Genomic DNA, 14,215 nt, shown 5'->3' on the forward strand with positions numbered 1-14,215 from the left:
GTAAATCCTGGTGGGAGACCATCCACTGGGACCCCTTCTTGATACTCTTGCTTACTCTTGATGCTGCCCAGAATAAAGTTTGGCTAATTCAGAAGTTCATAAAGTAAAACTGAGATTCTGAGTATGTCCATGAACAAGGAATGATAACGCAGTATGGACAGGCTGGAGGGAAACCTAGGGCCGGATCCTCACTGCTGTAAATCAGCATAGCTCCACTGGACTATGCTACTATACAGCAGTGGAGAATCTGGCCTCCCAGTTTCTAAGAGGCTGATCCAAAACTCAGATGTCCATGGGCTTTGGATCATCTCCTGTTTTGGGCCCTGGCTCCCAGCAGGTGTTCACATTGTTCCATTGGTTACAGCTGTTAACTAGATTGGTAGCCGAAGAACTCAATACGAAACCATGCCTGTTAAAATAGTGGATTCCTCGGCCCCCTGAATGCGAAAGACTCAAGAAAGACTCCCCCCACCACAGACAGAAATGCCGATTAAAAACGTGACATTTGAACTATTCAGAGGCTGCGGCCACTCTTATCTTATTGCCTTTTAATACCGTCTTCCGATTCTGTTGTCATGGTCTAGAGGAGGATCAGCCAGAAGATGCTTACCAAGAAAACAAGCAAATCTGCATTTGTGGACTGTGGCTCTGGCAACAGGCAGCCAAACAAGAATGGGGGAAGGGACTGCAGGCTGATATTTTTAGTCTTTTCAGATTTGCTCCTCTTTTCTTCTCCTCTTTAGCTGACCCCTGGCCACATCACTGCATGTCCCACTAGTTTCCCAGACCATGATGATCCTGTGGGTGTATTTAATTGCAAGCACATGTACACGTGGTTTTTCTTGCCGCAAGTAGCAGCCTGCACGGTAATCTTCTGACAGCTGATGGGACCCAAAGGGAAGGAATACCCTCATTACACAGAGCCGTCATGGGATTATTTCACATTGACTGTACTGGAATCATGGAATCATAGAATATCAGGGTTGGAAGGGACCTCAGGAGGTCATCTAGTCCAACCCCCTGCTCAAAGCAGGACCAATCCCCAATTTTTGCCCCATCCCTAAATGGCACCCTCAAGGATTGAACTCACAACCCTGGGTTTAGCAGGCCAATGCTCAAACCACTGAGCTATCCACCCTCCCTGGAGGAGAGGTGGAGCGAGAGCTGAATTCTGAGCTACCGGATGTCTGAAAAAGATCCGCTCCATTCTCCTGCCCAGGATTTTGCAGTGGCTGCAGAAGAAGCAGTCAACAATGAATCCATCCCAAGTTTTACATCAGACCACACGCAGGTGCTGGGACAGGACACCTAGGGAGTGCAAGCAGCTGGAGGGGCTAGCTGACTGGGTACATACCAAAGGTTTCAGATGGGATTGTACTCCGGGTGGCTTGCCCCTCCCACCACTCATTCTGCCAGGTCTACACTCCTACTTTTAGGGTGATGGCTCAGTCCAATTACACCTTCCAGCGCCAGGTTCAACATACCTGGAGTGAGTTTCTGGTAGATGACCATTCACGCTGGATTTATCCAAGAAACTGGATTATTGTTTAACCATAAATCTAAGCCCTGGTCTACACTACAAATTTATGCTGGTATAACTACGTCCCTCGCGGAAATCCACACTGCTGAGCGATGCAGTTATACCGACCGAATTCCCAGTGAAGATAACGCTACTCCCACTGGGCAGGCTTGTCTCATCATCATAGCTACCGTCTCTCGGCTAGGTGGAGTGCCTATGCCAATGGGAGAAGTTCTCCCATCGGCACAGGGAGCATCTTCGCTAAAGAGTATAGCTCTGTAAGCCCTTTGTGTAAACTAACTGGAGCGGGCTGACAATTTTGTGATGGAGAATGCTGATTGCCCAGCTCCCCTCCTGGTGAGGTCCCTGGCTCCTCGGGCTCCCTGTTTTTGTGCCAGGTGCCCGAGTGATAACAGAGCGGTAACACTTCTGGAAGCAATCAGTGTCCCACCCCACCATCCCACTGATATGTTTCAAACCTCTTCTGGAGGGACTGTAGCTAGGGGAGAAGATCGTTCAGCCTCCAAAGCCACTGAAAGCCTGGCCTGCCTGCCAAGGCCATCAATTGTAGTAGCGGTGGCATTTGAGCTGGGAACGCCGGTCAACTGGGAAATGGTTGGCGATAACCCAGTTCATTTTGCCACCGAGCGTCCCTTGCTTAGCAGCAGCTTTCACTCATGGCTGACTTAACCAGCTGGTTAGAGATGAAAGGCTGAACATCCATTTACTCATCCCCTGAGCTATCTGGTCCTTGCTGTAGTCTTTTGTTTTTACTAACAGTCAAACCTGACACACACAGTCAAGAGTATTACTGATATTTTACAGATAGGGGAGACTGAGTGAAAGACCGGGGAAAGGCCTGAAGACCATGGGAATCTTTGTTGACCTCGGCGAGTGTTGGATTGGGCCCTAAAGTCCAGATTTTTAAAGGTATTTAGATATTTGCAGTGCCTAAGTCTCATTTTTAAAAGGGAGTTAAATACTTAAATTAGTGGGAGTTAATCTCCTAAGTGCCTAAATCCCTTTTGGAAATGGGACTTGGGGTCCTCAATCAGTTGGGTATTGCCACACTGAGGGCAGCAATGTCTAAATATCTTTAAAAATCTGGGCCAAAATGAGTTGTTTAAGATCACACAGAAATTCAGTGGCAGAGCTGGAAAAAGCACCTGATTCTCACACATGTGCATTAGCCGTGAGTCATGCTTCCTCTGTGTAGTGTTTTTAAGGTACAGCTGGCCACTCGGAAAGAGAGCATGTTTTAAAACTCCCTTTTTACATATTTACCTAATTCTGTCAATAGTCTGCCCTTCAGAATCCTAAGTATATATTGACCTAATTTTTTCAAGTGGAAATGAAGTATTCATCTAAAGGAAATATCATGGCACACTAGGTAAACATGCAAGCCACAAATTTAGGTATGTGTATCAGCTTTCAATAAAGGAAAAGGAAAAACATGACAATTAAATACTGTGATCTCTAGCTTGCAGGCAGCATAGGTTACTGTTAAAAAAAAAATCATTTCTGTAGCTTCGTAAATGTACACAGTATTTTAAGATCTCAACTCAAGGGCCATTCCCTGCCCCAAAGAAACGATAACAGGAATATGGGTGTATCTACACCATAGCTGCGATTGTGGCACAGGTCCGGGGCTGCAGCTGTCCTACATCGATGGAACAGGTTTTCCCATCGATATAGTTAATCCACCGCTCCGAGAAGTTGTTGCTAGGTTGACAGATGAATTCTTGCACCGACTTGGACGTGTCTACACCAAGGGTTAGTTTGACCTAACTATGGTGGTGACATTTTTTTACATCCCCCAGTGGTGCAGCTAGATCCATCTAATTTTTAAGTGTAGACAAAGGGCAAGTCTACACTACAAAATGAAGTCAACCTAAGTTTCATCAATGTACAGCCATTGAAGCAATTGAATCGGATTTACACGTACACACTATGCTCCTAGTGTCCACCGTGTGCATCCTCACCAGGAGTGAGCGCTTGCACCGATTTAATTGCCAGTGTGGGGCATTGTGGGACAGTTTCTGAAAGGCAGCAACCGTCGATGTAAGCAACACAGTGTCTGCACGGAGACTGCGTCAACATAACTACATCAACATAAGCGCAATGCCTCTCGTGAAAGTGGAGTTAAGTCAGTGTAGTGGGTGAGTTACAGAGGTGGGAGCTACTTTTTCAAGTAGATGCTTACAGGGTTAGGCTGACATAAGCTGCCTGATGTCAACCTAACTCTATAGTGTAGACCAGGCCCAAGCCGTACACAAGAGAAGACATTAGATAAGAGTTTAGGTGAAAGAGGATGAGAGGATCAGTGATGATGAGAAAAAGGGAGTTAACCCGAGAAAGCGATGTGCTAATTTACCCCCAAAGAACTGCACTTACAATACCATACACAGAAAGCAGTTGTTAGCCCAAAGAATTCACTGGTTCTCCCAGTTTATAAACTGTGCTGGAAACCAGTGATGTGGGAAAATAATTGACAAACTTTGCCAGGGGAGTCAGTAAACAGCATAAGACAATTTGACCTCCAGATTTTTTTCTTTGTTTTTCTACAAATAAAGATTTTTACTTTTTAAAAATACTTCATTGGCTCGTTAAGATGGTGAGGTCAGCTACTAAACGGCTCTTCCCACCTTCAAGTCTCACCATTCTCCTTTTGCCTACAAAACACTTGACAATAGTTAGGCAGCTGGTGGGAGATGACTGCTGCTCATTACACTTCTGTGGTCATCCTCTCCTTGCCACACTGGCTATTCCCAGCTTGTGTGTTGTGATCAGTTGTTTTCTCTCTTTCTGTCTTTTGTTATGTGTTTGTACAGCACCTTGCACAATGAGACCCCAATCCCCCACTGAGGCTAGGAGGTGCTGCAGCAATAGAAATAATAAACAAAGTTAGGAATTTCACCTAAATCAATAAGGTGCTGGTAATGTTAACACAACTCTGTGTGTGTGTGTGTGTCCATCCAATTCCTTATTCCTTTGTTAAATGTAAACCTTCATGCACTATACTTAGCTATTACTGTATCTTATAAAATATACAGGACAAAGGGTCTTTGATTCTTTACCTAATCCATTAGACCCTACTATAATATAAATCCTAGTACAAAGTCTGGCCAAGTAAAAAATGCTGGAATAATCTCAACATTAGGCATTTTTATTATTATTATTTTATTATTTTTTTAGTTGCTTGAGCTCACAACTGTAATTCTGGGGTGCTGGGGCAGCAAATTGTCATTTGCTAAGCAAGCTATGTAAATATGGGGAAAGCATCTTGGTAGGGACAGGCTCAGTGTGAATTTTTAGCCTCCCATCTGAAACGTCTCGGTACCGTTGTTTGTGTCAAGCCAGTCCAGCGGGGCTCTTGATGGTGCATCTACACTGGAATAAAAGACTCGCAGCTGGTAAGGGTCAGCTGACTCATGCTACCGGGGCTTGGGCTAGCGGGGCTAAAAACTGCTGTGTAGACGTTCAGGCTCGGGGCTCTGGGACCCTCCCCCATTGCAGGGTCCCAGAGCTTGGACTCCAGCCCAAGCCTGAACATCTACGCGGCAACTGTACAGCCCCACAGCCCAAGACCCACGAGCCCAAGTCAGCTGACCTTGACCAGCCATGGGTGTTTAGCTGCTGTAGAGACGTACCCGGAGTGAACAAGAAAACATAAGTGCTGTCAATTGGCAGTGGAGCATAAGCAGATAACTAGGGCTGTTTAAGGCAGACAGGAGAGAAGCTGCCTGAGTGAAGCCATATTCCTTTGGCCGTCATTAGGTTACTTGGTTATTTCTCCTAAACAGTCATAAAAAGACACTTGGTTCAATCTGTTTTATCTTTTTTACTTGGCCCAGGGGAGCATCTTTAGCTATACATGTGCCAGGGAGAATGGATGGGCTGATAATTTACTGACGGTCAATCTCTCTCTCTCTGCCCTTTCTGTAGGTGTCAAGCACACCTCCTGAGTGCACCATCATGCTGGCGATCGAACATGAGCGTGAGAAATGCCTGGCAGACTCCAGCCTGGACAATCAGACAGTAGGTAAGGGATGGCTCTTTGCAGACTCCACATACAGAGAGCTGGGCAGTGACCTGCTCACTGAGTCCTTCCTACCACATATCGTACTCCTCTCTGAGAGCTGGAAGACCCCAAACTCTTGAGTTCAACTCAATTCCACAACTTCCACATTTATGCTGGGCTGAGTCTTGGCAATTTGCTGCATCTGTTAGCTTGCTCCCCCCACCCCACCTCAGGGGGAAGGGGAGAGGCAGGGGTATGAGTACTCCCCTTTTTTGGTATCCTCCTCTCTGGCGGGTGCTGGAGGGAGCAGCCCCCGTGCTCCCAGGGTGCAGAAAATGCCGGAACTGCTATTCCAAGTGATCCCTGTGCAGCCATCAGAGGCGACACATTGCGAGGCACGCAGAGTCACATGCCCCCCTAGATTTCTCAGGCTGCCCCCCGCCGGGACACCCGGCAGTGGCTCCCCCTGGTGGTGGCACTGGCCACGCATCTGTGAAGCACAAGGAGGGAGGAAGCGACAGGGCGGCTGGTTGAGCTCCTCCCCCTCATCCCGCTACATGGGGCTGCTTCTCCGTCCCTGCTGCTAGCGTCCTGGTGCTTCCCGTGGCCTGCTTTGCAGACCACCCACTGAGGTGAGCCAAGGACTGGAGGCAGAGGCAATGCGTGGAGTGGTCACATGCCCACCCAGAGCCTTTCAATGCCCGCCCACCATCCACAGTTACGTGTCACCTCTGGCAGCCGTGCAATTTCTTGTATGCCCTGAGCATAGATCAGCCTGGTCTAGAAATCATGCACACAGTGAAATACGTTGTGGTGTGGAGTTTGATTATATTGGCCTCACCTAGTACACTAGCAGTATCCTTAAAGCAGCAGGAGTCCGGTTGAGTGTGTTTAACTTGCCCTCCTGGAGTGCCTCTCTCAAGTCACAGAACCTGTTCTCATGATTAAAGGAGGCTTAAGGAGCAGTGATATACATGCCCACAATGGCAATGAACAATCCGATCATTGTGGAGGGATGGGGAGTGGAAAGGAGCACACGGGGCATGGAATTCACTTCCCACCTCCTGTCGTGTGTCTGTCGGAGCCCGTGAACTCATCTGTGTCAGTAATGTGCCGGGCTCACTGTGCTTTGCCCCTGGGGTTGCCGACCAAACTCTGCTGTACCTTCTGAAAACTCCTTTCTGTCTCGCTCTCTGGGCACGGCCCTTAGTTAGGCTAAAGACCAGAATGTGGCATTCTGCACATTGATTTGCTACTTATATAATCATGTACAAATGCCAAGGTCATCCCTGGCATAGCCCTATTTAATTCAGGGAGGGATTTGGAGTCTGCTGACACCCGCTCAGGTTTTTGTAACCCACGCACCTCCAGAGTGTCGGGTTGTGTTCCCTCTAGTGGCACCATGCAGCGAGGTGATGACTCACCAGTGTGGCGCCTCCTGCTGGTTGTCTCGGGAATTAGCTCTTCCAGCCCGGAGCGCCCTCTGCAGGCCGGTGTCTTGCCTGCCGCTGGCCCCAGTGTCCCTCCCAGACCCTGGTGCCCCTTTACCTTGGGGTGCTGCCCCCTGGCAGTGCCCCCTCACTCTGGGTCTCCCCTCCCAGGGGAACCCTCAGCCCTCTATCCCATCCTTGTCTCAGTGGCTACTGCCAGTCACCCTCTGGCCCCCGCTCACTGGGGCAGACTGCAGTCTGTAAATCGCTCATCATCGGCAAGGGGGGGGTCAGACCAGCTGTCTCTGCCTAGATCTGGGCTGCCCCTCTGCATCCCTAGTACCCTTGCGTGGGCCCTTAACTCAGCCTGCAGCCTGGGGCTTTGCTAGGCTGAAGCTCCCCAGCTCCCTCTGCCCTTCCCCAGCACTGCTCCACCCCAGGTACCCTGGTGAGCTCCCCAGCAGCCAGGCCGGTCTCTCTCAACAGCTAGGGAGAGATTGCCTGAGCTCCTGGCTCACAGCCTTATGTAAGGCCTGCTGTGGCCTGATTGGAGCATGGCCCCAGCTGTGGCTGCTTCCCGGTCAGCCTAGCCTTTAGCTCACAGCCCCAGCCCTTTCCCAGGGCTGGCTGCAACCCTTTCAGGCCCAGAGCGGATGACCACCCCGCTACACACCAATACCACTTGGAGATTAATGAGTCTGCTAGAGCCTTAGCTAAATGCCACGTGGCTTTTAGCTCATTCAGTAGAAGCTCCTGCATTAAGCTTCAGAGGTCCCAGGTTCAATCCCACCTGCTAACCGGGGTCTGTCGGTGTTACAATACCCACAACCTAAGTAAGGTCCATATTGAGCATGGTACATGGACCGCATTGCGCCCCATTAATGTCCATCGTTATTAGCAAGTGTCTAAATGAATTCTGATTTTTCATGGTGCCACGTGAAACTGTTGGCTTGAAACAAATCGATATTTCTGCAGGGACTTCAGCTGATTTAATTAAGTGGGACGGCTTCTGAGATCGCAGGGCATGTGCAGTCCGTAGAGCCTTTGCCTAGGTAGCATGTGGGTGTTGGCAGGAGTCCGGTGTGCGGCGTCTTTGTGTATGTATACACCTGCAATGTTGCCACACCCACTGACCAGGAAAGCTGGGCAAGGAACTGATTTTCCTGCTTTGCTGCCTGGACTGAAAAATCCGAAAACGTTTTGGGTCAGGTTGAACAAAATGCTCCAGGTGTTTTTAATAAAAGCAAAGGAAATGAAGGGCTAGATTCCCAAAATACTCCTGCACCTTTGGCTCTGGGATTGTAGCCTGGGAGTAGAGAAACGTTGGTTCAAGTCTGTACTATACAGCAGGGATTTGAACTTGGGCCTCCCAGTGGCTCTCAACCTTTCCAGACTAATGTACTCCTTGCAGGAGTCTGATTTGTCTTGCGTACCCCACGTTTCACCTCACTTAAAAACTACTTGCTTGCAAAATCAGACATAAAAATCGAAAAGTGTCACAGCACACTAGTACTGAACAATTGCTGACTTTCTCATTTTTACCATATAATTATAAAGTAAATCAACTGGAATATAAATATTGTGCTTGTACTTCAGCGTATAGTATATAGAGCAGGATAAACAAGTAATTGTCTGTATGAAATTTTAGTTTGTACTGACTTTGCCAGTGCTTGTTACGTAGCCTGTTGGAAAACTAGGCAAATCTCTAGATGGGTTGATGTACCCTGAGTACCCCCAGGGGTACGCATATCCCTGGTTGAGAACCACTGTTCTATTTTGTAAATAAGTACCCTACACACCGGGCTATAGGCTACTCTGAGGTGGGGGCAGTGAAGCCCTCTCATTTTTTCCTGTTGAAGCTGTTCCACTTGGTATGAAATATTTGTAGCCATTGGGCCAAAAAGAGCAAGCAAGGGAATGCCTCTATAACCTACCAGCAATCCTAATCCCTGTCCCTTTGCCACTGAACATTTAAGCATGCAGCGAGTGCCCGTGTGCTTCCGTGCAGCTTATGTATCCCTGTCAAGTGTCTGTCCTTGCGTGTGGGCATTTCAGGGTTTAGCGTGCAGTGTGAGAGCACAGGTGGCAAAAAAGCGACTCTCCTAGATTGGTGCTAAACTATTGCATCAGTCATGTAACTGAAAGCAGTGCTGCGCAAAATTGGCTGTGTGTGTATGAGAGAGAGAGATGGGGAGAGAGATCTGAAACAGCAGCTGCCACTAAGTAGAACAGCACTCCCATATATTAAAATGATCACCGTTTCAACTAAACAAAGCTGCCAGAAAAATCCTAGCGCATAACATCTCTGTTAAACCCGTCATGAGATGGATCCTTAACGAGCAGGATTTTGGCACACGGGAAAGGGAGAACAAAAAGTGAATAAGGCCCCCTGCCACCTTTAATAGAATACGCTGATTTATGAGTGTGTTTGTGTGTTATCTATCTTCCGCGCACACTGCATCCTCTTGGCAGAAAGAAAATCTACTGTGGTTAAACAACTAATTTATAATTCTTTCTAATTAAATGAGTGGAATTAAAAACACAGATGATCCGTAGGAAACTGGAAATAACAGTGGATGTCAGAGCCATTATCAGCGTATTGGTGAAAGAGGATGAATCTGTTTGATTTGTTACATTAAGCCAGTGGCAAATGATTAATCAAGAACACCCTGCGGTGGCACTTTTGTCGATCGTTACCTTTTACCTCTAGATGTACACGTAGTTTTCCACTAAGAAACAATCTGGGCTGCATTAACGTGCTGCTGGATGGCCAGGCATTATGCTGGAGGGGTTTGTATTGGTAGAAGTCAAGTGACAGCTGGGTTTCTGTTCAAATTCCCCCGCCCCTGTATTTTCAGAGCTGGTGGCAGGTGCCTAATTGTCAGGCCCGGCAGCAAAAGTCCTCTAGGTTTCCAGAGAACAGGTACAGAATGGGCCAGAGCAGAGCACCAATGTCCCTCATTCCTGAGTGGAAAGACCACCCTAAAAATGGACAGAACCAATCAGTTTTCATTATGGGTAAGTCTACACTGCAGTTGGAAAGTGTGACTGCAGCATGGGTAGACACACCTGAGAGATTTTTTTTCCATACACCTCCTAGGAAAACATTCCCAACTTTATGAAGCTTCCCATGTTACACTTGCTGGTCCTCTAGGAACTGATCCAAGCTAGCTCAGGTGTGTCACACCTCCTGATTGCAGCGCAGACACACCCCAAGTCCCACTGCTGACTTGTAAAGGTGCATAGAGCTAATTGTGATTGTAACCTGAGGCTTATTTAAAAAGGACTTACATATAAGTGCCAAGTGCACCATTACAGAAGTACTTACAAGTACAAGTGTGCCAGAAATAGTAATTAAGTATTTATTAGGGCTGTCGATTAATCGCAGTTAACTTACGCGATTAACTCAAAAAAATTAATCACGATTAAACAGACTTTTGATCACAGTCTTAAGCAATAGAATATAGATTTAATATGAATACCAATGCATACGAATCTTTAGTGCATCTGGCACGTGAATACCTTGCGACGCTGGGTACAACAGTGCCAAGCAAACACCTGTTGTCACTTTCAGGTGACATTGTAAACAAGACGCAGGCAGCATTATCTCCTGTAAATGTAAACAAACTTGTTTGTCTGAGCGATTGGCTGAACAAGAAGTAGGACTGAGTGGACTTGTAGGCTCCAAAGTTTAACATTGTTTTGGTTTTTTTGAGTGCAAAAAAACCTACATTTGTAAGTTGCACTTTCACAATAGAGATTGGACTACAGTACTTGTACGAGGTGAATTGAAAAATAGGATTTCTTTGTTCATCATTTTTACAGTGCAAATGTTTGTAATAAAAAATGATCAAATATAGTGAGCACTGTACACTTTGTATTCTATGTTGTAATTGAAATCAATATATTTGAAAAGGTAGAAAAACATCCAAAAATATTTAATACATTTCAATTGGTATTCTGTTATTCTTTAACAGTGTGACTCATCGTGTGATTCATTGAGGTTAATTTTTTTAATCACAATTTTTTTTTAATCTCTTGACAACCACAGTATTTATACATAAAAGTCCCGCTGTAAGCTCAAGTACTTTCAACTCCCATATTCACTGCAATTGTCTGCTCCGTATATGGTCAGCTACTTAAATAATATAAGCACAGAGTGGAAGAGAAGGAAGAGAGCAACAATTAATTAAGGAAAAAAATCTCTTAAAATGTAAATAAACGTATACATTTCCTTTCTTGTGTGTGTGTGTGTGTGTGTGTACAGACAGCATATCATTCCATAAAATGGGCATTTTACTTCAATAACAGCATAATCTTGAACATATCCTGATATTGGTTCCGTCTTGGCAGAAGGATTTGTCCAGTGCTACGGAATCGTCTTTCCACAGGAGCAGGGCTTGGCAGTGTAGTATTAAATTAGATGAAGAGCTTAGCAACTGCTGGGTATCTGTCCAGTTGATCCAGTTCAGGCAATGGATCACTGAGAAATTGTCCCCCAACAATTCTTAAGTCTGAGTCTAATGCAGATGCCGCCTGATCATCCAAGTCATAGAAATTAGTGGCGGCTTTGGATGTCGCTTGATCTATAGCCATTGGCAGGGTGTGCTGGGTGGGGGGGGTTGTGTCTAAGGCCAGCGGTGTCTCCTAGTGGCAATACTCAGGACTATGTGGCCCAATGGCGAGAATCAGTGGCTGCCTTGCATAGCAGCTAGAGTCTCTGGTAGTGTCCTCTAGTAGTGTAAGTCAGTGGCTGAGGGTAGGGTAACCTGGGCCGCCCCACTCCACCAGGTTCCAACCCCAAGACCCATCCAAATGATGGTCCAGCTACGTGGCTAGGAACGGGTGCCCTTACGCCTCTTCCCTGGGTCACTTCCTACCTCTGCTTCTGTTCCTCCGTCTGCACCATACGTCTGTCTTTGGAGAATGACCTGAGAGGCAGATTCCGAGTGTCTTCCTCGATCGGCAGCAGCTCGTCATCCTTGGCACCCGCGGTTGAAAGGTCTGCGGTGGCTTGACTGTGAGTCCCAGCCCCGGCCACTGAGAGCCTCAGCTACTTCTCTGCAGGAGGTTGCAGCACCCAACTTCTCTCCTGCTTGGTCAGCCTAGACTGCTCCCTTTGGAACTCCCCGTCCACTGGGAGCAGGGCCAGCAGAGGTGGCGGGGCATGGCTTCCTGAGTCCAGAGCAACGCCCTCACCCTCGCCGCACCAATGTGGAGTTCGTACACCCCATCAGAGGGTGTCGCAACAAACCAGATCTTTTTTAAAAAAAAAAAAAAAGTTCCTCTGAAATCTTTCTCTCATCCTGAGCTGGCAGCCAGTGCAAATTTAAAAATGGGTGCGACGCAGAAGCAACAGCGAATGACTTTGTACTTTGGTTACTCTCAGCTGCGTCAATGGTGAAAATATGCCCAACCTGTCTTCTAAATCCTTCCTTCGAATTATCTACTGAGGAAGAACTGTATTTTGGAGAAAATGACTCAAGCCTGGATTTTAGCACAAGCACACTAGGCAGAACCACACCACAGAAAGATTCGATGTTCACACACACACACACACACCCCTGCCCCAACCTCCCAAAGTTTGTCAAGTGCAGTGGCAATTGGGGACATCATTTCCCAGCACTAACCTAAAAATTTCAGCTCTGGGTTGGAGAATGTTGGCAGCTGGAGACGCTCCATCACCATATTAATCCTATCACACATGCCATAAACGCGGCGAAAGCCATCAACCTCTGAATTCCGTTGCATAGAGGTAGATTTGGAGAGCGTTTGTTTTTCCAACGGTGTCACTCACAATCTCAGCACTCTTTTTGGGGTGTAGCATTGCTTAATGCAGAGCACTTAGCCACCACAGCCCAAGAAGCACCAGTAGTTGCTACCAGGTTCAGTGTGTGCAAAAAAAAACAGGTCACAAGAATGGCCATACTGGGTCAGACCAATGGTCCTCCTAGCCCAGCATCCTGTCTTCCCACAGTGGCCAGTGTCAGACGCTTCAGAGGGAATGAACAGAACAGGGGAATTCATTGAGTGATCCCTCCCCTGTCATCCAGTCCCAGCTTCTAGGCAGTCAGAGGTTCCGGAACACTGAGACCATGGGGTTGCATGCCTGACTATCTTGGCTAATAGCCTATCCTCCAGGAACAAATCTAATTCTTTTTTGAACCCAGTAATACCTTTGGCCTTAACAACATCCCCGGCAATGAGTTCCAAAAGTTGACTCTGCGTTGTATGGAGAAGAACTTCCTTTTCTTTGTTTTAAACTGGCTGCGTGTTCATTTCTTTGGGGGACCCCTGGTTCTTGTGTTCTGTGAAGGAATAAATAGCACTTCCTGATTCACTTTCCTCACACCGTTCATGATTGTATAGACATCTATCATATCCCCCCTCAATCATCTCTTGGCCAAGCTAAACACTCCCAGTCTTTTTAATCTCTCCTCATACAGAAGCTGTTCCATACCCTTAATCACTTTAGTTGCCCTTCTCTGTACTTTTTCCAATTCTAAAATATCTTTTTTTAGATGTGGATGCATCTGATGAAGTGGGCTTTAGCCCACAAAAGCTTATGCTCAGATAAATTTGTTAGTCTCTAAGGTGCCACAAGTACGCCTAGTTCTTTCTGCTGATACAGCCTAACATGGCTACCACTCTGAAACCATTTACAGCAAGGTTACTGCACCTCATGAAAATGATCAGGGGGCTGGGGCACATGACTTACGAGGAGAGGCTGAGGGAACTAGAGGTATTTAGTCTGCAGAAGAGAAGAGTGAGGGGGGATTTGATAGCAGCCTTCAACTACCTGAAGGGGGTTCCAAAGAGGATGGAGCTCAGCCGTTTTCAGTGGTGGCAGATGACAGAACAAGAAGCAATGGTCTCAAGTTGCAGTGGGGGAGGTCTAGGTTGGATATTAGGAAACGCTGTTTCACTAGGAGGGTGGTGAAGCACTGGAATGGGTTACCTAGGGAGGTGGTGGAATCTCCATCCTTAGAGGTTTTTAAGGCCTGGCTTGACAAAGCCCTGGCTGGGATGATTTAGTTGGGGTTGGTCCTGCTTTGAGCAGGGGGTTGGACTAGATGACCTCCTGAGGTCTCTTCCAACCATAATAGTCTATGATTCTAGCAGAGTAAAGGTGGGAACACAGGTATAACCCACGCTATGCCCTCATTACACTTCCAGAGCTGTGTAAAGAGGCCTTAAGGCCCCATAACCTCTGTACCTTTATTATTTTCTTCTGATGCAACACTG

The 14,215-nt window shown here is 47.0% G+C and overlaps 1 protein-coding gene across 3 annotated transcripts in view; it reads left to right on the forward strand.

The window, feature by feature from the left end:
* The window catches only part of LOC140907855 (vasoactive intestinal polypeptide receptor-like), a 177,035-nt gene that overhangs the window by 59,493 nt on the left and 103,327 nt on the right, over positions 1–14,215 (forward strand). For 2 of the 3 annotated variants that reach the window (XM_073334767.1, XM_073334768.1), the window contains exon 2: positions 5,465–5,561. The exons of the other annotated variant lie outside the window; for it this stretch is intronic. In XM_073334767.1, coding sequence (XP_073190868.1) covers positions 5,465–5,561 — 97 coding nt within the window. The remainder of the gene's footprint in view (positions 1–5,464; positions 5,562–14,215) is intronic. 3 annotated transcript variants of the gene reach the window in all.

Source organism: Lepidochelys kempii, chromosome 2 (assembly GCF_965140265.1).
Source record: "Lepidochelys kempii isolate rLepKem1 chromosome 2, rLepKem1.hap2, whole genome shotgun sequence".
Lineage (NCBI taxonomy): Eukaryota > Metazoa > Chordata > Testudines > Cheloniidae > Lepidochelys > Lepidochelys kempii.